Source organism: Penicillium odoratum, assembly GCF_028828045.1.
Source record: "Penicillium odoratum strain IBT 22623 chromosome Unknown utg000005l_segment0_segment0, whole genome shotgun sequence".
Lineage (NCBI taxonomy): Eukaryota > Fungi > Ascomycota > Eurotiomycetes > Eurotiales > Aspergillaceae > Penicillium > Penicillium odoratum.
This window is the reverse complement of record NW_026643147.1, coordinates 7,393,643-7,417,534: the sequence shown is the minus strand read 5'-3', so window position 1 is coordinate 7,417,534 and position 23,892 is coordinate 7,393,643. Positions and strand designations below refer to the sequence as shown.

General features: G+C 49.5%; 12 protein-coding genes across 12 annotated transcripts; 8 read left to right on the top strand and 4 right to left on the bottom strand.

Moving 5' to 3' along the window:
* Positions 1 to 1,784: 1,784 nt before the first annotated feature.
* N7520_008378 (uncharacterized protein) lies at positions 1,785 to 2,999 on the top strand (the record flags this gene model as incomplete). Its single annotated transcript, XM_057142312.1, has 1 exon — positions 1,785 to 2,999. The coding sequence occupies one exon, from the start codon at positions 1,785 to 1,787 to the stop codon at positions 2,997 to 2,999; it is 1,215 nt and encodes a 404-aa protein (XP_056996318.1).
* Positions 3,000 to 3,391: 392 nt separating this feature from the next.
* Positions 3,392 to 3,932, bottom strand: N7520_008377 (DUF3602 domain-containing protein; the record flags this gene model as incomplete). Its single annotated transcript, XM_057142311.1, has 3 exons — positions 3,392 to 3,549; positions 3,619 to 3,822; positions 3,893 to 3,932. 3 exons carry the CDS (start codon positions 3,930 to 3,932, stop codon positions 3,392 to 3,394), a joined length of 402 nt encoding a protein of 133 aa, XP_056996317.1.
* A 379-nt stretch (positions 3,933 to 4,311) lies between these two features.
* Positions 4,312 to 4,882, bottom strand: N7520_008376 (uncharacterized protein; the record flags this gene model as incomplete). The annotated part of the gene is made up of 2 exons (XM_057142310.1): positions 4,312 to 4,500; positions 4,790 to 4,882. 2 exons carry the CDS (start codon positions 4,880 to 4,882, stop codon positions 4,312 to 4,314), a joined length of 282 nt encoding a protein of 93 aa, XP_056996316.1.
* A 308-nt stretch (positions 4,883 to 5,190) lies between these two features.
* On the top strand, positions 5,191 to 6,286 carry N7520_008375 (enoyl-CoA hydratase/isomerase family protein; the record flags this gene model as incomplete). The annotated part of the gene is made up of 4 exons (XM_057142309.1): positions 5,191 to 5,519; positions 5,569 to 5,679; positions 5,729 to 6,085; positions 6,136 to 6,286. 4 exons carry the CDS (start codon positions 5,191 to 5,193, stop codon positions 6,284 to 6,286), a joined length of 948 nt encoding a protein of 315 aa, XP_056996315.1.
* A 279-nt stretch (positions 6,287 to 6,565) lies between these two features.
* Positions 6,566 to 7,325, bottom strand: N7520_008374 (presequence translocated-associated motor subunit PAM17; the record flags this gene model as incomplete). Its single annotated transcript, XM_057142308.1, has 2 exons — positions 6,566 to 6,742; positions 6,807 to 7,325. 2 exons carry the CDS (start codon positions 7,323 to 7,325, stop codon positions 6,566 to 6,568), a joined length of 696 nt encoding a protein of 231 aa, XP_056996314.1.
* A 1,479-nt stretch (positions 7,326 to 8,804) lies between these two features.
* Positions 8,805 to 9,878, top strand: N7520_008373 (uncharacterized protein; the record flags this gene model as incomplete). Its single annotated transcript, XM_057142307.1, has 2 exons — positions 8,805 to 9,219; positions 9,301 to 9,878. The coding sequence occupies 2 exons, from the start codon at positions 8,805 to 8,807 to the stop codon at positions 9,876 to 9,878; spliced, it is 993 nt and encodes a 330-aa protein (XP_056996313.1).
* A 294-nt stretch (positions 9,879 to 10,172) lies between these two features.
* On the bottom strand, positions 10,173 to 11,199 carry N7520_008372 (androgen-induced gene 1 family protein; the record flags this gene model as incomplete). The annotated part of the gene is made up of 6 exons (XM_057142306.1): positions 10,173 to 10,519; positions 10,581 to 10,632; positions 10,685 to 10,877; positions 10,947 to 10,970; positions 11,038 to 11,075; positions 11,122 to 11,199. 6 exons carry the CDS (start codon positions 11,197 to 11,199, stop codon positions 10,173 to 10,175), a joined length of 732 nt encoding a protein of 243 aa, XP_056996312.1.
* A 635-nt stretch (positions 11,200 to 11,834) lies between these two features.
* On the top strand, positions 11,835 to 14,523 carry N7520_008371 (fungal specific transcription factor domain-containing protein; the record flags this gene model as incomplete). Its single annotated transcript, XM_057142305.1, has 5 exons — positions 11,835 to 11,987; positions 12,041 to 12,080; positions 12,141 to 13,361; positions 13,427 to 14,385; positions 14,437 to 14,523. The coding sequence occupies 5 exons, from the start codon at positions 11,835 to 11,837 to the stop codon at positions 14,521 to 14,523; spliced, it is 2,460 nt and encodes an 819-aa protein (XP_056996311.1).
* Positions 14,524 to 14,880: 357 nt separating this feature from the next.
* Positions 14,881 to 15,827, top strand: N7520_008370 (uncharacterized protein; the record flags this gene model as incomplete). The annotated part of the gene is made up of 2 exons (XM_057142304.1): positions 14,881 to 15,054; positions 15,114 to 15,827. 2 exons carry the CDS (start codon positions 14,881 to 14,883, stop codon positions 15,825 to 15,827), a joined length of 888 nt encoding a protein of 295 aa, XP_056996310.1.
* Positions 15,828 to 16,903: 1,076 nt separating this feature from the next.
* On the top strand, positions 16,904 to 18,808 carry N7520_008369 (Major facilitator superfamily domain general substrate transporter; the record flags this gene model as incomplete). Its single annotated transcript, XM_057142303.1, has 6 exons — positions 16,904 to 17,038; positions 17,132 to 17,211; positions 17,278 to 17,458; positions 17,534 to 18,082; positions 18,207 to 18,450; positions 18,477 to 18,808. The coding sequence occupies 6 exons, from the start codon at positions 16,904 to 16,906 to the stop codon at positions 18,806 to 18,808; spliced, it is 1,521 nt and encodes a 506-aa protein (XP_056996309.1).
* A 350-nt stretch (positions 18,809 to 19,158) lies between these two features.
* N7520_008368 (PP2C family serine/threonine-protein phosphatase) lies at positions 19,159 to 20,592 on the top strand (the record flags this gene model as incomplete). The annotated part of the gene is made up of 1 exon (XM_057142302.1): positions 19,159 to 20,592. One exon carries the CDS (start codon positions 19,159 to 19,161, stop codon positions 20,590 to 20,592), a length of 1,434 nt encoding a protein of 477 aa, XP_056996308.1.
* A 1,786-nt stretch (positions 20,593 to 22,378) lies between these two features.
* On the top strand, positions 22,379 to 23,883 carry N7520_008367 (haloacid dehalogenase-like hydrolase; the record flags this gene model as incomplete). The annotated part of the gene is made up of 2 exons (XM_057142301.1): positions 22,379 to 22,862; positions 22,922 to 23,883. 2 exons carry the CDS (start codon positions 22,379 to 22,381, stop codon positions 23,881 to 23,883), a joined length of 1,446 nt encoding a protein of 481 aa, XP_056996307.1.
* Positions 23,884 to 23,892: the final 9 nt, after the last annotated feature.

Below are 23,892 nucleotides of genomic sequence, written 5' to 3'. Positions count from 1 at the left end.
GTGATTGGGCCATCCGCCATCACCCGGGGGCCAGATTCCGCGCAATAGGGAGAAGCAGTTCTTTGTCTGGATTTGGCAGCTTGTGGGGCAGCTTCCTGCAGCTAGTCTATCTGAGAACTGCAGGATCATTCTCAGCAACTGAAGGTCATAAGTAAGTATTGATACCAATGACTCACCCATTTGCGCCAGAGACCAGGTCTGTCATTGCGCATCTGACTACGGAGCAAACTGTCCGTATATACCGTGATTGCTTATTATCTCGGGCTGATCCTTTCGGTTCGTGGGCCACTTACCCGCACCCGGCGAATCTTGATCTGCAGGAGCACAATCCAATCGATTGGGAATATTCAGGCGTGCCGCTTGGTGAGCCATTCATAGTTCGGCTTTTACCTCAATACGGCAAGACTACACGGACGCACGGGTCAGATGAAGGCCCCGGGGCCGAATTCTTGATTATCACCAGGAGCATGGACCCTGTTGGACGAAGATGATATGCATTGCCCCAAAAATAAGCAGGCGGGCAATCACTCATCCGCTAAATGGAGAATTCTGGTGCTTGACTCGAATAGCGTAGATCATGTCCAAAAGAAAAACAAAGGTTACAATGCATATACCATATTCGCCTAGGAGTGGATGGATGTAAGTTACCTGGTCAGTACATGTCATGCTTACTTCAGAAATTTTTGGGAGTGGAAGTCTTTGAGACCCCGTGCTCTCTTAGAAGTCATATCTATAGACTCGTCGCGCACGTCAATGACGCAAGCTCAATGGAGCCAAGCCTTGGCCACGCGACTGGGCAGGAAGAAAGATCTACTGATATTAGAGAATAAAGGTAGAATGCAATTGACTCTTTCCAACCCTGGAACGCAGAACCTGTCAAAGTGGAGCAAACGCTGCCAACCGAGTACAGATAAATGTACCAGTTGAGCAATATAATATGCATAGATCATCACAGTTCTTGCGTATGCATTCGAAGAATCGGTGTATAGATCAACAATGATCCACGCAATAACTTCCTTGGTGGAGGAAGTATTGAAATGCTCTCAGCCTATCAATTGACAACCAAGTGCATTGACCATCTTACGTTTGCCCCGTTTGGGAAAACGCATGGCTCAGCGCATTTTCAGGCATCATTAAGGCACAACTAGTGGATAGACTCAACCAATCATATATAAGCAGGTGGATCCAGCTTATGCGTCTAGTCTCGATTTGGCAAGACTTGTTGCCTTTAAGGCTCCCCTTTAGGTCTTGAGAGAGCTAATAGGGAGTAGTTCATTCTTTACTTCCTAGAAATTGGATATGTTGATCAGTTATTTTTGGTCACCCTTGTACTCGGGCGAAATCTAACACAGCTTATCGCAATATCGAAATTTGCTCATCACAGGTGTGGAGTTCGGGCAGATAATGTCACTCTACGTAGCGAAGCTGCATTTGCCAAATTGGGATATGTTGCCTCCAGTTACTTTTTCGTGTTCTTTTTTTTATGCAAGGTAAACAGTTCTATCCTCCCGTTCCCACTTCACAGGGGAAAGGGTAGCAATCAAAGAATCTCGGCCCCACTGACCTCGATCAGGTTCTTCCGGGGTTTTAATTTTGCATTTCAGTTCCTATATAGCTCAGTGTGACCCATGGAGACTAAGTCAAGTGAGAACAGAGAACAGAAAACAGAAAACAACAAATCTACAACTCCGGATAATGCCGTCAAGTAAACGACTTCGACGGGGGGTGAAAAGCGAACGCAGGGTATGTTGAATAGGCTTACCAGCTTGCCCCGTAATCTCCCCATGTCCACAGCTCTTGCATTGGCAAAGAAACGGGGTTATGCTGACATTTACCACATGAAGTTCTCCAGCCCGAGCTGTCCCCAGTACCTAGATCGAAAGATGGCCAACCAGACATGTCTACCTCGCCTGAGTAGACTGGATACCAAAACTCAGGACATGGGCTCGAGTGGCTCGTCAACACCTTCAGCCTCCCCCAGTTCCCCGACTATGACCATCGCCACGTCTCACTCAACACAAACTGCGACGAAGGCATCGCCGAGTACTGTGTCAGAAGATATGGAGGAAAAGTTGGGTTTACAGGACCTCGAATTGATGATGTACTGGTGTACAACGACCTATCGCTCCATGGCTCGAGATCGTGCCACAGAAACCCTCTGGCAGACCGTTATCCCCCGTTTATCACTGCGGTTCACCTGTCTTCGGCATGGGCTATTGGCATTATCGGCGCTGCAGCTGTCTGGGACATGCACGACCCTGGCCGGCAAATGGCGATATCTCCTCGCTGCGCGCGAGCATCAGAGCAAAGCTCTAATGGGCATTCACCTCGACACGACACAGGAACTCTCAGACACCCAGTGCGATGCCCACTTCGCCCTATGCAGTGTCATGACAGTGTTCTCTTTTGCATATTGCCTAACTGATGACGGCCTAGAAGACGACGACGAGCAGGCCGATATACTAGATGAGTTTCTGGAGGTATTTCAGCTCACTCGGTGGCTCATTAGTGCCATGATATTAAATATGCACCGGGTGGGAGATGGCGAGCTCCATGCATTAGTCCAATCCGAAGAAAGACGGCCCCGAATGCCGAACATGTCTCAATTGGTCATTCTAGCCCTGCGACGGCATAATGAGAGTGAAGCATTGCTGGACCCAACCCATGAGAAAGAAACATATGAAGCGACAATTGATCATCTGGGCACCTCTCTTGAGCAATTGATGAATGGAAGTGAGCCTAAAGATTTCGCCCTTTGTTGGACCTTTCAAGTCCCTGTTCGCTTCCCAGAACTCGTGGGCGAACGAAGGCCTTTTGCGCTAGTGATTCTCGCTCACTTCGCCGTTATCCTACATCATCTCCGGGAGACATGGTGGATGGGAGATTGGGGCATCCGTATTCTGAAGGAGGCTGTGGACGAGCTTGATCCCGAATGGCGGGGCCTTCTCAGTTGGCCAGTAGATGCTATGGGCTGGTTCTTGCCTGAGGCAAAAGTTTGACGCTTTTGCCATAGAGCTACTAGTTGAAATCAAGATCGCGGGGAAAAACCTCAAGGTCGGGCTGACGTTAGTCCCATGCATACATATACTCACCTAGGCCAACGGCCGGGTGACATGTATAATGCATAATGAAATTGTAATTAGCATAGAAACCTAATTGTAGAGAATCTATCCCTTACGCCCGATGTTAAGAATAAGCATAGTAAATAACCCACAAGACTCCGAATCCTCAAATCCAGTGTGACCCCGCAAATAGGAATGGCGTAAAAAAAAAGCAAGAAATTATTACAAAGATAAGAGATTCGCCCTATTTGGGTTAGTGTTTTCTTCATATCTCCTGCAAATCACTCAGGGACTCAAGACTCACTCTGACGATTTATCGCATCACAGGACTAGTTCGAGTGATCCTGATTCCGCAGTTCCTGTCTTTCGTGTCCGATCTCCTTAATGCGATCCTTGTCATGTGTGCGCACCCGCATCAGCTCAGCCTCCTGGAGACGAGCTCGCTCCTCCTCTTCGGCCGTCGGGATATAGGCATTGGCAACACCCCCTAAGAAACGAAAAGATCAGTCTTCGCCCATATCTTCGTGTCCTGGCGCTTGCGTGTGGATTTTCATACCTCGGCCAGTGTGGTGGGCGAAGTGCTGTGCTCGTAAAGGCGGGGATTCCACGTCCTGGCTCTCGCGAGCAATCTCTGGTCGTTCGGGATCATTTTGAACCATGTTCCCTGAGCCTCCACGACCGGTGGTATAGACTTCTTGCTTGATTGTCGGGGTGATGAGATCCTTCGGCATAGTGGAGCTGTGCTGGCGGGAGATGTTGCCTATGAAAGAGTGAAAGTCAGGACACATTCCCAGAACTTTCCTGCAACTTCAACGTCTGGAGGTACCTACCAGCTCCGCCGCGACCATACGAAATATTTCGACCAGACATGGCGACGTGATATGAGTGCAGCGATCGAGGGGAAGCTTAAGGGGAAGTGGGGGGGGGAGGGAAGATGGCAGAACAGATTCTGGCTCCGCCTGGTGATTGTTACTCGGATCGTCTTTTGGAATGATATTTGCAACAGAGAGAGATAAGAGGTCTCTATCTCTTGCTGAGTGGTCCGGGCAAGAGAAGAGGCGGTTTTCTATGTTCCCTACCGTGGACGGTGCGCACAGGGTCCACTGAAATCTTTTCCGCGCCAAGAGTCCCCGATGAGGTCATGAACCGAACGACGGATCGGGATCGATTGCCTTTGAGCTTTCGCTATCTCTAACCATACTGATGTATATTCATAGTGACAGACTGAGAATTGGCTACAGGTTCAACATCACTCAGCAGTTGCTTTCATATCGACCCAAAATTCTTGCCGCCACAGCACCATGGTTGGTTCCCACATGGAACGCATGAGGAAATCATTGCCCTCTTGGATCTTGAAGATGGCCAGAGGGCTCGCATTTCCGGCTGATAGATACAAAAGGGTGGCTAAGTAGTTTGAGTGGCCAATCTGCCCTGTCGCCTTCCAAAAAAAAAAGGTTGTTTGGTAGGATTGTCCATGTGGTTCGGCTGCTAATGTTCGATGGACCTTACAAAACGGCGAACATGATTAGCTTCGCATTACTTACTTTGATATTGTGGTTTCCAGTCTGGACTATACAATCCAGCTAAGCACCAACGACAAGGCAAACGTAGATATCGGTCCGTATCATCTTCAGGTTGGAGGATTGACCTGATCAGACTGGGTGTAGATACCTCCTTCATGTTCGATTCAGAACCGTGAATCCATACCTTGCTGAAGCTCTTCTTACAGCCTTCTCTGGAGTCGCTTCTGGCTGGTCTCGAATTGTCTTTACCAGACGATAATAATCCCGTTGGTATATACTTTGCAGGGTTGATTTCATGACTGTGGGGGTTGAGAACTATCCTTCAAAGGATCTGGAATGTCTATTAAGATTACAATTACCAGGTACACCTACAGTAATATAAAGCACTGCGATTCAGCTGAGAGGTTATGTTTGGATTGATGTTTTCATATCGGCTGTTATGTCAGACTGATACTAATCAATCTATACCCCGCACAAAACAGCTTCCCCACAAACGGACCGAGGCTACAAGTCGAAGAACCGATAAGGTATAAGCGATCCATTTCTCTTTCCTCCTTTAGAATTGGCTTACATTTACATCCCTTGTAACAGATTATCTTTCCAGTATGATATTCGATCCAAAACCTCTAGACCTCCCGACCTCTTATGAGACGGTTCCAACGTCCGGCCATGTCATCGTTAAGCACAATCCACCTGGCTCGCCAACAGTAACCCCCATCGTCGTTGTCACACTCAACCGCCCGAATAAGCAGAATGCATTCACTGGAGAGATGGTCTTTGATTTCGAGAAGCTTTTCGCGCTATTTGATGTCGATGAACGCGTCAAGGTAATCGTTCTAACCGGCGCCGGGAAGACCTTCTGTGCTGGTGCAGACCTGGATATTGGATTTACGAGGCATGTCGGCAAAGACAGGCCGGCGGATCACCGTGATGGGTAAGTACTGTTATTATTGTGAGTAGCTCAGCTAACGAATCGGATCCAGTGGCGGACGCGCTTCCCTTGCTATCCATCATTGCCGCAAACCAACTATCGCGGCTATGCAAGGATCAGCAGTTGGAGTGGGCATGACGATGACTCTACCCACCATTATTCGGTAAGATGATCAAGACGGAAGATCAATTCACATTACTGATTATGACCAGCATCGCCTACGAGAAAGGGAAATACGGTTTTGTATTTGGACGCCGTGGCATCACAATGGAGGCGTGCTCGTCCTATTTCCTACCCCGTCTAGTCGGACACTCCAACGCAAGCTACCTCGTCAGCACCGGTGCAGTATTCCCACCGACCGCAAAACACTTTGGGGACTTGTTCAATGAGATTATGCCTGAGGCGTCCCAAGTATTGCCAAGAGCTCTCGAATTAGCGACTGAAATCGCCGAGAATGTCAGTCCCACGTCATTGTATCTCAACCGAGCCATGATGTGGCGGAACGATGGTTCGCCGGAGATGGCGCATTTGGTCGAGTCAAAAACAATCTATCATATGTTCTCATCAGCGTACGTATGCCTTTGCGTAGGTTTCTAGTTCAAGTCTGACTATCTCATAGAGACCAGAAAGAAGGTGTGACGGCATTCTTTGAAAAGCGTAAACCCAACTTCCGAGCCAATTTGGATGATGACGTGCCTGCTCATGTTCCTTGGTGGACCGAGGTTGATACTGGCCGGCCTCCCAAGGCCAAGACTCCGGCGAAGCTGTAGGCAATAGGGACCATGTATGATACAATAAGCTCATGCAGACGGTATTTGATGATGTAGATAAGTTGAATTGAAGATGGTGCTTGACGGTGCTATCAATGGTCATTTTCAAATACAAATATGATGCCCCAGGTCGCCCAGACCGCTAATGAGATCGAAAAAAAATCAGAAAACACCAATCCATATCCAGAGAAAAGAAAGCGACCGTTCAGGTGAAGAGTCTGCAAGTGCAGGATCAAGCGTATACACAAACATGCAAGGGTTAAGGTGTCAAAAAGAAATTCAAGCAATGAAGTTTCGGCGCTTCCGGTTGTATGCCCGCTGGTCCTTCAGCCACTGGCGATATCCTTGCACGCTACCAATCTTCTCGCCGTAGTAATCAGGAACAGGGTTGGCGATGGAGTTAGTCGAGGGATCGACGCGGAATCGACGAATGCGATCAAAGAACTCCTTCTCTTTCTATAAGAGATTATCTCATTAGCAAACCATATGTTGTCATTATGCAGGGTAATATTAGACTCACTGTTGCCACAGAGGGCGCAAACCGACGGTAAACCAGACCCCAGAGGCCGTTGCCAACGATCGGGCCCAGGAGCCATCCCACAGCACCGCAAGCAGCGGTCGCCATTCCCAGGACAACAAAAGGGTCCAGACCCATCACCTGAGCACCGAGAGACTCCAGATCCTGCGAAGACAGAATCTGCACACCGGCGGTAGTGGACACGAGGGAGGTCGCAATGGAGGATGCCAGGGAGTATCGGCGGCGAGAAGCGCGAAGCTTGAAGAAAGAGTTCCAGTCGAGTTTCACCTCATCCTTGCTGGGTGAAGAGGTCGACTTCATCCGCAGACCCGGGCGGTTCAAGAGGGCGGGAGCAGGACGGACATTTTGGATGGCGAGCTTGGACGGGGCGCTCGGGGAGGGACGGACAATGGTCGAGTGGAGGCGTGCAAGTTGCTGGGATGCAATCCGCGGACAGGGGCTAGCCAGAGAGCTGAGAGCTGTGGGGTTGAGTCGACCACCGATCACTGTGCGAGCTGACATGATTGATTTGATGGAATGTCAGGAACTGGGAAACTGAATCGGAGACAAGAGATTGCGTTGCTACCACGAAAACCAAAGGTGGAGTAAGGTTATGTAAGCGGGCGAAGTTGCGAATCATACAAGCTTCAATATCCATGGATTTGGACAAATACTGTTTTGTTGGAACCTTGATATGAGATTGAGATTAACATATGTGTTCACTTATTCGATTGGATGCGGTATAGATTTTGTGGAATACACATGCGCCTCTTCAATAGGAGCTATTCTTTAGAATCCATTATCGCCCGTTGTAACGGACTCATCGAAATGAATTCTATGGTCCCTCTCACTTTTCTGTTTGGCTAGCATGATCATTGTTAACCTTGCAAAGTGTAGTAGTGGAGGTAATCCTATTTGTTATCTAATTCACTGTAGCCTGTCAGTCAATATCGAACTTGGAGTAGGAGTCAACTGCTCAATAATCCGGATGACTTGCAAGTCACGCATCCATCGTGGCTTCTACGGATTCCCTTGCAAGTTACGAACCATCTCATGATGATAAAAGGAAGGGCCCTTTCCGCTGCCCAGTTCAATGGGAGAGGATCTGAAGAGACGGAAGTCCCAAGATAATAAAAGGGACACTCATATTTGCAGGTGTGAAACCGTTTGGGCCACGGAATTGACCTCGAGTCCAACAATCGGCATGGATTCGAATATCATGGGGGCACTCAAAGATGTGATTCACAAGCTTGGAAATCATGAGTATTCAATGAGATGAATTCAGCGCTTCTCATGACTTATAAGAAAAACGCATTTGCAGAACTCCGCCACCTACATATCAGGTGATCTAGGTCGGGGAAGAAAGAGAATAAACTTACAACCAAAATTTCGACTTTCAAGCTTCTACATTTTTCTCCTCCCCATCTTTATATGCCCCAACTCCGTTGGAGTGAGAGGGACTCCAAGGATTAAAAGTTCAGATCTGATTGGTAATTTGCCTTATGTAAGATCATCAGGTACCGAGGCTCAAGTGCCGCCCCACTGGTGCAGGGATTCAAATGTTTATTCATCGTCCGAACTTCTTGTAATCGATGTCTATATCCTGGTTTGTTGTGCAAGATCCAATGAAAATTATAGCTTACTGTGCCAATTCTAAGACCTCGGGAGGGAGGCCGATTTGACGCAAACACACTCGATTCAAATGTCCCTCTTAATCCATTGATTCGCTAGAAAACATATCTAAGCTGACTGCAATTATAACTACCTTGTAAACTTCGGAATCTTCGAAGGTAATTCGGATCCGTTGTGGGCAAGAATAGTGGTAGTGGGTTTAGGTTCGGGCAGATTATAACGAAGAATGTGGTAATGAATAGTAATCAACGCCGACTATTCCCTAGAGAATAAACGAGAACATCAATTGATAATCAACCAAAATCTATTTAATTCGGTTGATATCCTGATTTTCTAGATCAATTTTTTAGTATTATCGTCATTACCACCATGTCTTCCCCACTTGTCTTCATCACCGGTGCTACTGGTTTTATTGGCAGCGCCACCGCTCTTGAGACTTTGAAGGCAGGATATCGTCTTCGAATTGCCGTCCGCAAGAGATCAGAGAAACTGGAAGATGTATTGTCAGGCTATCGTGACCAGCTGGAGTTCGTCACCATCCCTGACCTGACCGACGAAGCTGCCTACAAAGGCAAGCTTGATGGAGTGGACTTTGTCCTGCATCTGGCATCGCCTCTTGCCCGTGGAACAGACCCGGATGCCATATTCACTCCTGCGATTAACGGAACCTTGGCTATTCTTAAGGAGGCGGCTGAGGTGTCAAGCATCAAGAAGGTTGTGATCACTTCGTCTATCGCTGCGTTGCTTCCCATCACCGGAATACCCGAAGGTGGTGTTGTCAAAGGTACCATACCATGCATGCTTCATGAGCACTTGATCCCAACTACTGCATTCAAAATTATAAATAGGCTGACATTTCAAATAGAGGATAATGACTGGAATTTGACTGTGGACCCTAAGGCCAATTTCGTCGACCCTAGCAATCCTGATGCAACCCCGATGACTTTGTACCGAGCATCCAAATTGCTTGCAAACAATGCTACCTGGGAATTCTGGAAGAACGAAAAGCCACATTACGCCTTGGTTACAATTCATCCAGCATTTGTCTTCGGTACCAATCTTGTGCAAACCTCCGCCGAAGAAATTCAGGGAGGATCCAATGGTATTCTCTGGGGTAGCGTGATGAGAGGTGTTCCAATGGGCCGCATCACAGGCGTGCACATCCAAGATGTTGCTGAAGCTCACGTCAAGGCATTAGATCCAAAGATCAAGGATGGTTCAAAGTATTTGCTTTCCGGGCCGCAAACCACTTGGAAGGATGTGGCTCGTGTGGCGCTAAAGGCCTACCCCAATGTTGGTGTGAAGCTTACGGAGGACGTTGAGGGCCCTTCTTCCATGCCTACCGACACAACCAAGGCAGAAGTTGAACTTGGAATGCGATGGCGACCTTGGGAGGAAATTGTGCGAAATGTGATAGATCAGCAGCTGAGCTTTTTGCAATGAGTCTGGGGGTAAGAGTTATTGTGTTTTTTTTTGTGATGACTCCTTGATTTTTCTTCCAAGTGTATAAGTCACATGTGAATTCCAAGTGATGTGTTTGTCCGTGATGATTCAAATTTATCCCAAGAACCTTGGAAACGATAGTGCGAGAGGCTTCTGATACAATTCTATTGGATTTTTACATGTTTCTATCCTTCGTAAAGGACTCTTCATCCCCAACCCGAGACCTGATGCGAGGGGCATGGAGGCCTTACATCAATGCCGCCACGCCACAAAGAGTTAGTTCGTAAATATATCTCAAAGACCATCCTTCCGCTTGATATCGCCTGGGCGAGACTGACTCGGGATACCAGTACCAAATCCATTTACCCGGCCATATAACCATTGAAGTGTGACAGTACTCATCGCCATGACAACGGCACTCAGTGAGAAAAGCCCAATACGACCCACGGTTGATAGCTGTTCAAAAAGGGGGTACGGGTACCATCCGTTGTACAGGAAGCACTGCTCCACCCAAAACCAATAACCAAACGCAATAGTTCCCGATATTCCCAATGAGGGCAGAGCGGTGATAGTCCATGGGGGAGACAGAAACAGTAGATCTACCAACATCACAATAGACGGGGTTGCATGGAAGCCAATATCTGTTCGAACTGCGTTAGCGCGAGGGGTCAATGCGAAACGGGATTTAATGATCCAACAAACCCGCGTGAAGGGGTATCACAGCCCAATCAGGAACCACTAGCCGCTCGTCAATCTGGGGTCTCAATTAGCTCTCCATAAAATGAGATATGATATATTTTCCTAACCAGTCGAAGCCCCCAGTACATAACGCTAATTAGAACCTCCATCGGTGCACTGCATACTGACAGCAGGTTTTTGACCAGAAATAAGCGCCGGGACAAGGTAATATCTGCCAACAAGGCAACGGCAAAGGTCAACGTAGACAAGGTCAGACCAATCACGGTCAAATACTGAAAATGCCAGCCATATGCCTCATCTCTAATTTTCATTAGTTGATCTGTCGGAACATCATATTGATCCCTTGTAGAGAGCCAAAGTAAAGCTTACGCCCTATTAGGATTATCATGCATACTATTATGTTTCCATTAGCTGACCGGTAAATTCAGGGAGTTTGGTGGAGAAGCAATTGATGACTGACAACTTAAATGACCATAGAAAGCTCGCAAGCCCGGTGATCTATGTACGTTAGCATGGCTCTTGTAATCGGATCCAAGCGTCATACATGAACCAGAGCCGACAGGCCTCTTGAAGGGCTAGGAAGCCTCTGCAGCGGATGCTGTTCAATCAAAATGTTAGACATTGTCGGAGTTGAATAAACTTCCGATGATTCAGGGTATCGACCACTCCAGGGAGATCAAGGGAAACCAAGGAACCAAAGACAAATCGGAGTTCGGCCCCTAACATCTATGACGCTACGCCACGTGACTCGGCAAGCCGCGGCATCCCTGGTCGGATCTCGGGTTAATCCGGTATCCGGATTAGTCAGTCTTATCTTTGGTTCTTTCCCCACACTTTCTCGCGTGCAATGGCCATTCCAGAACGTGCTTTTCCTTTTCTATTGCCTGCATAATCTGAACTCGCTGGTCTGTAAATGGTAAAGGTCTGAAGTGGGCCCTTACCCCAGAAATTATCAGCTTGTCCCGCATTCTGTGATCGACAAGATCGCCACAAACCCTTATCATTCTTGGAGCTGCATCTGCAGAATAGCAAAAAACCCCATTGCTGCATCCGCAGCGGGATCCTGAACTCTTACTTGGGCGCATCTCCCTCCCACACCTCGATGTCCCTGTCTACTAGGTGTGGGTGCTTGGTCGACTATCGTTTCGTCGCCACTTGGGGTCAACACAGTTCTGGACGTAAAAAGCGATCCAATCGTGTGCTGTGTGCCCTGTGAAAACGCTTCGACAGTTTCCTTCAAAGCGTTTTTGCTGTTGAATGGAATCTCTTCGGAGACGACCTTTTTTCTCTTTCGATTCCCTCGGTGCTGCTCTGGGGCTGGTCGTTGATATATCTCGTCTGAGGTGCAATGCCTCGTCCCCGAAGACCTGGCGCGCCAGAGCCGAAGAGAAGAAGTCGAAAAGGGTGTTGGTAAGTCTATATTTGAGGGTATAACTGAGTCCTCTGTGCTTGAATACTAATAGTTTGTCAACACAGGCCGTGCAAGGCTCGTAAAGTCAAATGGTAAGCAGTGAACATGCGTCGCAACAAAACATCATCACTAATTCGAGCTATCCAGTGGAGAGGAAAAGCCTCTATGTCTCAATTGCCAACGACAAGGAGAGGCCTGTGACTATAGCGTCCGTCTGAACTGGGGTGGTCGGACCAAACGCGCATCCGTTGAATCGCCTGGCTCCCAGTCAAGCGGGTACGCAGGAACGATCATGTCTTTTGCGGACGCTACCCCAGCAGGCGCTATGAGCTCCACTTCGGCGCCAATGCCGGCTAATACAAGCCCTGGGGATGGTTTTGTCAACGTCCATCCCAGTGATCTGGGTTCCCCTGGGACCATGTCCCCACCACTCGGCATATTTGAATCACCCAAGCCGCATGTGGGAGATGGCAGTTCACCGGGCCAGGCTGATATTCAATTTGCGTCTACCTGGCCAGAACACCCATCTTCGACACCTCCAGTATCGTCAGGTTCTCTAACACATTATCCTTTTGGTCCAGGTTTCCACGGGACTTTCTCAGCCGCCGCCGATCAAGGTGTAGGCCTTCGTTCGATGTCGGCATTTGCATTCCATTCGAACTCGGTTTCGCAGCCCGTATCATTTCTTCGAAATTCATTGGATGCCGGACAGGGATCTGATCAAAACGAAGACCACCGCGATTCCATTTCCCATGATGAGCACAGCTTGGGATACTCCATGGGTGGAATGGCACCGCATAGCAACCACTCTCCTAGCTTGTCAAACGGTAGTGGTATGGCCTTGATGCTTGGTTCGCATGACCCAATAACACGAAGCAACGCGGCTTCATCACCTGACGATACAATCACGCCATTCAACCATCACACGGAGGCCATGTCTAATGATCGCGATGATGGTGATAAAGCCGCAGAATCGTTCGCGGCCCAAAGCAGATGGCAGGCCTATCTCACCAGTGTGACCGATAACTATGGATTGGATTCAGGCCGGCCAGATCGGGATGTCGCATTGAATAACGATCACGCTGCAATTGATGTCAACTCTTCCTTGGAAATTATTGGCGCTCGGGGGCACTCTGAAGAGGCTTCACCTAAGGGCTATTCGACTTCATCTGGGCCCCAGAGTGCTGATTATAGCGGGTATTATGCTGTTCCGGTGCCAATCAACATCCCAAGATATCTGTCCCCGCTGCCGTCATCATTGCTGGGGAACCCGATCAATCTGATGTACTTTCATCATTTCCTCAATCATACATCCCGGATGTTGGTTCCTCATGATTGTGAAAATAACCCGTTCTCGTCAGTGTTGCCGTCAAGTAAGTATTTATCATCAGTTCAAGTGAGGGGTTTCATGCGGTCTTATACTGACGAATAAAATTAGTGGCGATCGACGACCCTAATCTGCTCAACTTGTTGCTTGCGTACTCGGCAAGTCATCGTGCGCGGTATTTAGGTCATGCCGAGCCAGCCAATCGAATCGCGCACTGGGTCAGTGATGTCTTCCCAACCCTGCGCGTGGCATTGGAAGCTTCCCACGAAGACATTACCGATAGCCACTTAGCGACTGCCATTCTGCTCTTGTCCTTGAAGATTGTGTCCCCGGGAACGTTTGAAGTGCCCATCACATGGCAGAGCCATCTTAAGCTCGCTCGCGAGTTGTTCCTTGCACGGAGTGAGCGGCTTGCCCGGGCCGGTAATCGAATAAGCGCATTCTTCGCTCGTTGGTTAGGGTATATCGACACAGTTGGTGCATTGTCCTGTCGTCGAGCCGGTCCACCGTTGTTGCTGTATCAGTCTGTTCTAGGCGCATGCTCGAATCCCGAAAACTATGACGAGTTTAGCGTGGACTGCTTCACGGGATTCACTCCTCGCACCGGTCTGTTTCTCATTCGCCTGGCCAAGCTGGTCCAAGAGTGCGATAATCAGCGTTTCGACGAGCTAGGGAATTTCCGCCGGGCTTGGCATCCATCTGCAGACATGGTTCTTCAAGCTCAAGCCGTTCTGGGTGACCTAGATGGACTTCCTGAGCATGCCCATGCTGACCCGGATCACCACCAGGGTCTCGAAGCTCAAGACATGATGGCAACGGAAGAGGCCTTCCGGTGTGCTGGTCTCATTCATCTCCACCGCCGTGTGCTAGGGTCATCAGCAGACTCGTTCCCGGTAAAAGAAGCTCTTCGCCAGCTGATTGATGCCCTCGGGCGTATGAGACTGGGTGCCTCGACCGAGGTTTGTTCGTTGTTACCGTTATTCACGGCGGGATGTGAGTCTCGAGATCCGTCACAACGGGCCACGATCCTAGATCGGTTCATGGTTCTGGAGAAATCGGGTATGAAACAGGTAATTATATGCAGACTGACCATGATTTTCTTTAACTAACTTGCTTTTTAGATCCAAAATGCTCGTCAGTTAATGCAACGATGCTGGAAGGAAAACCTTCCCTGGGTTGCGTTGGCTGGCGGAGAGTTTTTCGGATAGATCTGTGAACGGACAACAATCACTTTCACTACTGCACTGGCATACTTCCTGCAGCAGACAATGACTCCGCTTTTTGTACCTACGTGACACGTCCTATCATTTCAGATTGATCTTTCTTTGGCGATTCTAACCTGGTTCTTCTTTTCAATCTCAATCCTTCATTGTATTCGCATATCATTCATTCTCCATTCCCCTATGCCTACCTAAAACGTGTCCATCCACGCTTTCATATCCTTCTCAACTCGAGGATAGCCGTCTCTTTATCTTCGTTGCGTTTCTATTCATTTCATCGGATGCAGACTCTCTTTCTATTTGTCTTATCTCGAGGTCTTATCGTCCAAAGACAACACCGCCATAATGGGTCATCGCAGGCCCAGTCGCAAGCGCCGTGGCGAAAATATCACCAATTGTCCCCTCATTGACAAGGCAAACGCCTTCAGAGCTCAATTCAAGGACGGCGATAATGAAGTTGCCACATCGGCTTTCTCGCGCCTCAGCATTGCTCCTCCTAATGCGCAAGTAACTCGCAAGGTTAGCCCAGAAACATAGCACAACCTGCTGATCATTTGAAGTTATTGACCGGCCTGCAGAGTTTCACCCCCTTCCGTGAAGATGATCTCGACAGTGCTCGCCCCTCTAATCCAAAGCTTGAATATGGCGTGCCGATCGAACTGGGTCGGTATAATAACGATGTGTGGCGAACTGTTGCAATCGTGGATCTCGCTAAAAAATTCACTCTCCCACGAGTTTTGTCTCACATAAAACAAGGAAATGTCTACTCGTGCCACCTCGATCCCACCAACCCTGTTTACACTGCGATAATTGTCTTTGTTGAAGAGCGGAGCGCCAAGGCCTTTCTTAGGTATGGGAAGACCAAGAAATTTGAAGTCAACTTTGAGGGAGCCAGGGCGATGGAGCTGGTAAACCCCACCTATCCCATTCCGCTGCGCTTTGAAGGAAAGAAGTTGACACGATGCCTGCGGGTCAGCTCTGGGCTTGGATGGTATGTCCAGGCGATATTCGACTTGATACACGATAGCCCGCACCATCTGATATGCCGGGTGGACACCGGAGTATCTTCAGATCAGGTCTTCCAGTTCGCCTCAGTGAGAGCTGCCTACTGGTTCTACCGCAAACTTATCACACTCGACCCGGAATCGTTTGACGGCGGCGTTGTCACCTTTGCCGATGATCCTTGCGCCGCCTTGGCTACGTCTGAATGGCCTCTGTTGGAGAGTAGGTTAGATGACCATGGCCCTCGTGTCGCCTTGTCTATGTCTGAATGGCCTCCGTTGGGAAGGTAGGTCAGGTAATCAAGTACTCTGACCCACTCCGCGTGATCAGCGCTCAGTAGATAGCCAGCAAATAGCCAGAAGTTCTCCCTCTGGAGACTTCTCGTCTTTTTCCACCTGATTGTCTCATATTCGTGCGCCTTTGTTCCTTTCCAGTAGATGATAATTTCAGCCTCTCAGAGGCTTCGACGGGTTATGCTTTCCCCGGTATTCGCATCCAAAACATAGCCTAGCAGTGTTTTGATCTCTGAGAAGCCTGAGAGACCCCCAGAGTGCGCAAAGAGAGCTTTTCCGCGTATTTCGAGGTCAATTTTGACCCCGTGGGCCTTATTTTCATTTTCACTTGAATCATACTCTAATAATCTCGTCTAACCTGATCCAACCATGTCTCCGTCCGGACCTTCGACCATAAGGATAGGTTGATCTAGCTGCTGTTTAGCAGTTTATAATGGGCATCAGCGGCACCCCGCTAGCAGCCTCAACTGGGCATGATATCCTCGGGATAGTGATTTTTTTGGACGTGGGGGGTTGAGTCCTGTATTTCTGTGGGCGGGGCGGAGTGGAGGTCTCGAGTCTCGACGTCCCCGCAAAATCGCGGGGATGTTTGCCCTAACCCAGGGTCTCCACGATGTCCCTATTTCCATAAATATCAAGATAGCATGAATCCAGTCTTTCCATTGATCTAAATAGCGTACCCTTAAGCCCCTCTGACCGGTTATCCCTCGGCTTGACTCTGCATGACTCTGCAGGGAATTATAATCCCGAGCCTCAATTAGGCATATTCTAATGTAGATCGCGGTCCATGCCGATCACTGGGGAAATATTGGAATGATCCCTGTAAACAGGTGCGGAGTAAAGACCAATGATTGGTTTGTATATTTTAATTCTTAGCCACGTAGCACGAGGGCTTACATCGTGCAGTACTCCCTCCACTCGTTCATGCTCAGCTATTTCGTTTAGTTCCCCGCTCCGCTCATCCATTCACTGCCCTGTATCTTTCTTCCTTCTTTTCTTTCATTCCCTTTTCAGTCTTGTGCTGCGAGCTGCAGAATTGGTTACAAGGATAATTGCATCTGCTGTGCAACACTATGGCTACCGAGATCGTTGGTGTTGAGAAAGCAGCCCACATGGATGTGGAGATGCCCTCAAACACCAGAATAGACAAATTGTCAAGGTTGGAGGATCCAGACGAAGGTCTGAGTGATGAAGAAAGAGCCCAGATTGTATGTGTTTGGATCCATATCCTGGACCCCCCCCCCCCCTGCATAATTTCATGCAGAGCCGATCTGCTAGAACTAACCGCTGCATGCCCATAGGACCGAAAGCTTCTCTGGAAGCTTGATCTTCGATTGCTTCCGTGGTTAAGTCTGCTTTATCTAGCCTCATTTCTTGATCGGTATGTTATCTAATCAGAGGGAAGATCTTCCTAGGATCCTGGTTAGCACGTACTGACATGGAAAAGGACTAACATCGGCAATGCCAAGATCGACGGCCTTAGCAAGAGCTTGGGTATGACAGCCAATCAGTACAATGCCACTTTGACCATCTTCTTCGTCTCATACTCTGTCTTCGAGCCCTTGACCAACGTGCTCCTGAAGAAGCTGCGACCGAGCATCTTCATTCCTTCCATCATGATCGCTTGGGTAAGTAACGCATTGTTTGCTTTGATTTTACAGTTCAAGGCTTTCCTTTTGATTCTAAATTCTATTCGCCTCTAGGGAATCTGCATGACCCTAATGGGGACGGTGCACAACTATGCCGGACTGATGGCAGTGCGTTGGTTCCTCGGTCTGAGCGAAGCTGGTCTCTTCCCAGGCATAGGATACTTCCTTTCCTGCTGGTACAGGCGCGAGGAGTTCGGTGTACGAATGGCAATTTTCTTCTCAGCTGCAGCCCTCGCTGGCTCCTTTGGCGGTCTTCTAGCAGCCGCAATCGCCAAGATGGATCAAGTCGGAGGCAAGCCCGGTTGGGCGTGGATCTTCATTCTGGAAGGGCTGGCCACTGTCGTAATTGGCGTGGCCTCCTTCTGGTGTGTATACGATTTCCCCGACCAAGCCCGGTTTTTGTCCGAGGACGATCGAGCCCGTGTGCTACGCCGACTTGCCCTGGATGCGCAGTCGAGCGCTGAACATGAAGAGTTCAAGATGTCCTACTTCTGGGCGAGCGTTAAGGACTGGAAAACCTGGACGGGTGCGATAGTGTACATGGGAGCAGACGGATCGCTGTATGCATTCTCGCTGTTTGTGCCGACTATTATCAGTGAACTAGTGAGTGATACCTAGGGACTTTGGGTGTATATTTCCTAACTTGCTTTTAGGGTTAAAACTCTGTTTGATCTACACTCTCGACTCCGACTAATTATATTCAGGCTACAGCTCGATCCGTGCTCAGTTACTGAGTGTTCCTCCCTACGCTGCTGCTGCCATTTTGACCATTACGGTCGGCTTCATTGCTGACCGTACGCGCCAGCGGGGGCTGTGCAATATTGCTACCGCGATCCTCGGTATAGTGGGCTTCTCTATGCTCCTAGGATGTCAATCTGCCGGTGCTCGCTACGCCGGAACATTCCTTGGGGCAATGGGTATCTACCCTGCCATCGCCAACACCATCTCCTGGTCCAGCAATAACATCGAGGGTACGTAATCCTCTGAGCCCCACTAGTCCTATCGGTTGCATCCGCTGACTGCAGTTTAGGTGTATATAAGCGTGGCGTATCGCTAGGATTTATCATCGGTTGGGGTAACCTGAACGGTATTGTCTCATCCAATATCTATCGTCAGGCTGATTCCCCCCGATACTACCCCGGGCACGGCACTGTGCTCGCATACCTGGTCTTGTTTCTGTTTGGGGGCTCGATCGTACAGTACGTTCTACTTCGCCGCGAAAACGCCAAGCGTCGGCGCGGTGAGCGAGATCACTGGATCGAAGGGCTTGATCAGAGTGAGATCGAGTTGCTAGGTGATAAGCGGCCGGATTTCATTTACACTCTGTGAGGGGGTACCCCCTTTTAGATGCGAGTTCAGCCGGAGGTTTAGGCTCTCTAATTATTGTCAAATGAGAGGAATTTTCAATATATCTATATCTTTTGCTATTTTGTTCGTCATTAGTATGGTCATTCGTAAATCACTTTAATCTCATTTCGAATATCTCAATGTGTACAAAAGTCACGTGTCGGGAATGTATTGGTCAAGACCAACTTGACTTCCCCCTTACTTCTCATTCGTGAGAGTTTCATAAGTATCCCAAGGGATCGCTTGGAATATTCCAGTCCCTGAGAATTCGAAACTTGGAAAGACATTCCTTCTGCCCGAACTGTCCATTCACCCCCTGTCTCAAGGCTTACATGTTCTCCACTATTTCATTGGGCGCTCGGGCTCGACCCCAGCTAGGTCGCGTGACCACCCGGCGTTTCTACTCAACAAAGACAGGTTCGTCGCATTGGGGTAGAAATGCCGTGCTTGGAGGCCTCATCACTGGCCCAGGTCTGTGGTGGGCAACTTCTGGTCGCGACGTGTCCAATGTGGTGGATGTGCCTGATGTGCCTGACGTGCCGCGGCTAGACACTCCGCCCACGGATCAGTTGACATTCGGGCCGGGCCTTTCACCAGACCAGGTGACCCGGATAATCTCCCAAAATGCCTATTCGGTCCCCGTTACTAGAATTGCTAGTGTGGCTCGATACGATGGCACTCAATGGGCTTCGAATAGCCCCTGCGAGGACCGCTTTTTGCATGGTCAATTCCCTTCGCCGTGGAGGGACGGTAAACAGTGGATGGCCTGGGCGGTCTTTGATGGACATGCGGGGTGGCAAACGGCAGAGCTACTGAAACACCAAATGCTTCCTTACGTGCGCCACAGTCTAGAACAGATCCGATCGGATGCATCAGTTCCGCCAGAGCGGATCCAAGAGGCTCTGATCAAAGGGTTCCTCAACCTTGACGCCTCCATTTTCAAGACCGCCGAGGATGCATCCCGCAGCGACGAACCGCTGCAAGATAAAATCCACAAGATGGAACCCGCGTATGCAGGTTCATGCGCTTTGCTTTCCATCTTGGATACCGCTACAAGCACACTGCATGTTGCATGCACCGGTGATTCTAGAGCCGTGCTGGGCCAACAAAGACCAGACGGCACCTGGGAGGCCATTCCTTTGTCCGTGGATCAGAGCGGGACGAACGAAGAGGAGATTGCCAGACTGCAAAAAGAGCACCCTGGCGAGGAGAACATCATCAAAGATGGGCGGGTGCTAGGCATCATGGTCTCCCGGGCATTCGGGGATAGCCGGTGGAAGTGGGCCTTGGATTTTCAGAAAGAAATGCACAAACGGTTCTACGGACCGGCCCCTTTGACGCCCAGATATGATGTGCGGACGCCACCATATCTGACTGCCGAGCCGGTGGTGACTAGTACAAAGATCGATCCCAGTAGACCGTCTTTCATGATCATGGCCAGTGATGGCTTATGGGATCATTTATCCAGCGAGCAAGCGGTTGGCCTAATGGGGAAATGGCTCGAATCCTCAGAGAAGAACCCCTCAGCCCCGACCAGCCCAGCGCCGTCGGATTTTATCTTTGATAAAGGAGTTGAGGAGAGATTTGTGGAGGAGCGGACGACTGTCCAGGATGGCAATGCCGCAGTTCATTTGACTCGCAATGCTTTTGGTGGAAACCAACATGAGTTGATCGCAGGACGACTGGGCTTCGGTTCTCCCTTTTCCCGTAATGCACGGGATGATATTACTGTGCAAGTGGTTTTCTTCCATGATCCCAAACGATAGATACCTAGGAGTTTCCCTTGACGTACGCCAGTCCATCATCTTACATTGTATCCACGCTTAGACCTCATGTGCTAGATTCTATTCCAGCCTATCTGTATGGACCCTCATTTCAGTCAACAGTATATCAGGACACGGAGCAGTCCACTCCGTTGTGGATGATCCAGATCTCGCGGCACGGCAACCTGAATCATCACCACCACGGAGAAAGCACGGGCGATCTACAGTATAGCTAGGGTATCTGCATGGACAGCACGGTTGAGGCGTCCAATGGGCTAAAACTCCAAAAACCAATTGGCCAGCGGTGACGCAAACTCTATCTACACGTGCTTTTGATCTCCCATGGCCCTTTTCTATTGGATTAACATATGCGGGATTATTTTAGTAATTTCCAATGATTATCATGCAAGCCTCCCCGAGTGAGAATGCTTTTTGGCAGAGAAACTGGGAATTGGAGGGGTGGTGGGGTTACGCGATACAGACGGCGGGGCGACAATACGGAATCCCGACTTCCAGAATTCCAACGCGTAACTCTCCACGATCCCTTACATGTATCGACAGAGGTGCTTGTTCATTGGATCAATTTGATTAGAGGGGCTTAACGGAGTACTGACAAGATCTATACACCGTGAATCCGTATCAGGAAAGGATGAATCCAAAACCGGAAGAACATTAAACCTTGACATTCAAACAGTCCGAAAACGTCCGGGCTTGGCAGGTTTCGGCATAATCGGCATTAGGTCATCGTGCAGAGGCGGGTAAGTGAGGCTTATTCAGCCAATCACGGCGATAAGATAAGCCGATTGACTCCCGTTGACCTTCTCACCCCCGTTTAGACCTCACATGGCTTGGACCTTTTTTAAGACTACGCCATCGAGTGCTATTTCAATTAAATGTTGGACTTGCATGTATACACTACATTTCTCTATATGATCTCGGTGGTGCGGCAACCCGCATGTTACATCTCCGGCGCCACCTCAACCCTACAGGTGGTATAGTGGAGTAGAGATCCACTGATACCCACAATAAATGCGTCGTTTTCGGTTAGCCCGCAATGGGTGAACCCGGAGGGGTTTTGTCGAATTAATGTATTGGTGATTACTAGCAGGCTCTACGTCATGAGCTGAAACTAAGGGACATTGAGATACCATCATTTCATTCAGGTACGAGTGATGGGAATCTTGAATGAATTTTATAGTCAAGGGTCTATAGGATAAGTCTAGAGGAAAGTTGGCCGAGTTGTACAAGCTTATTCTAACCTCCACACTAAAGTAATTAATTAAAAGAATCAATTTAGCAGCCAATCTCACCTGTGCAGTGACGTCAACATTTTGAATTTCCCAATTTCCCGCCAATGCTTGCTCCAATGTTTCGCAATTTCCCAATCTCCTTTACGCGTTTTTCACAATTTTACAGGTACCGAGTAAATGATTGGGCAATGCCACGTCACTTGCCGTCTCCATAATTTTCTCTTTGTTAGCGGTGGTACTAGTCTTCTTTTGAGACAATCGGGCGTTTGGGCGGACACGAACCGTACTGAAGAAAATTATGGAGACTCATCTCTCTTAGACCGGGACTACTTCATAGGGGAACCGATCAGCGCGTCATCGTTTATAAAGTAAATCGGGTCCCTCGTCATCAACCACACAATATTCTTCGGTACTCTGCTCCGTGACCCAGTTTTGAGGGGTCCATTGAAACTTCCCATCTTTCACTTCTACATATACCCTTCAAGATACCCTTCGACAATCTTTTTCACCAGATACCCCTTCCCATCACAACATCCATCATGCCTCGCTTTGAAGACGCTGACCTTGGCGTCGAGTCCGCCGCTCCCCACAGCGATGTGCAGGCCGCTCGCTCCCCCCGCGACGCCCATGGCAGCATTCCCATCCCTAACGACCAGGGTGAGACCATTGAAATCCCTGCCACTCGCAGCTCTATGAGCGGTACATCCGCCATGATGCACCACCTGAGCCTGGGTCCCTCCATGCGGGACCGTCGTGGTTCTCGCAACTCCTTCGGTACTTCTCTGCCCATTCCCCGGTCTCCGCGTATGTCGCGGAGCTCACGTCTGTCTCGTGCCTCCCGGCCGAGCGTCGTGGGACGGGACATCATGGCCTCCCAGGTGCAGGACATGTCCCCAGAGAAGGTCCAGGCCGTCAAGAACATGGCCTTTGCCTTTGATATCGATGGTGTCCTGGTTCACGGTAACAACCCGATCCAGGAAGGCCGTGAAGTCCTTAAGATGCTGAACGGTGACAACGAGCTCGGTAAGAAATCTATTACCCCGCATTGGCCATGAATGTCTCCCTAATCACCTTCTCCTTAGGTATCAAGTTCCCATACATCCTCCTCACTAACGGTGGCGGTAAGACCGAGCTGGCTCGTACTGAGCAGCTATCCGAGATCCTGGAGCAGCCCATCCATCTCGACCAATTCATCCAGTCACACACACCCATGCAGGCTCTTGCTGAGTATTACGATACCGTGCTGGTCTGCGGTGGCGAAGGCTACAAGATTCGCGATGTCGCCGAGCAGTACGGCTTCAAGAACGTTATCCACCCCAAGGACATTGTCGCCTGGGACCCCACGATCTCCCCCCAGCGCTACTTCACCGAAGAGGACCTCAAGGGCGCCCGCCCTCGCGACTTCTCCAAGCTCAAGTTCGATGCCATCCTCTGTTTCGCCGAGTCCTGGGACATGATGACCGACTTCCAGATCATCAACGATCTTCTCATGTCCGAGGACGGATACCTGCTCACTCGCACCAAGAACCCCAAGGAGCACAAGCACATCCCCATCTACTTCTCGCAAGGTGATCTCCTCTGCCCCACCGAGCACAAGGGTCCCCCACGTCTCCACCTTGGTGCTTTCCGTCTAGGTGTCGAAGCCATGTACAAGGCCACCTCTGGTAACGACCTCGAGCGTGTGCTGTACGGTAAGCCCGAGCGGGCCACTTACATTTATGCCGACGAGGTGATGCAGGACTGGATGGAGGATCTCTACGGCGAGAAGAAGCTCCCCAAGAACATCTACATGATCGGAGACAACCCGGCCTCCGATATCGTCGGTGGAAACATGTACGGCTGGAACACCTGCCTTGTCCGCACCGGTGTCTTCCAGGGTGGAGAGAACGATGAGGAGAACCCCGCCAACTTCGGTGTCTTCAAGAACGTCAAGGAGGCTGTTCAGGCTGCTATCCGTAAGGAGCTTGGTGACGACTTCAAGTTCAAGTGGGAGTCCAAGATCAACCCTGTCATGCACGGCAACTCTCAGTCTGCTATTGAGTAAGGGAATTGG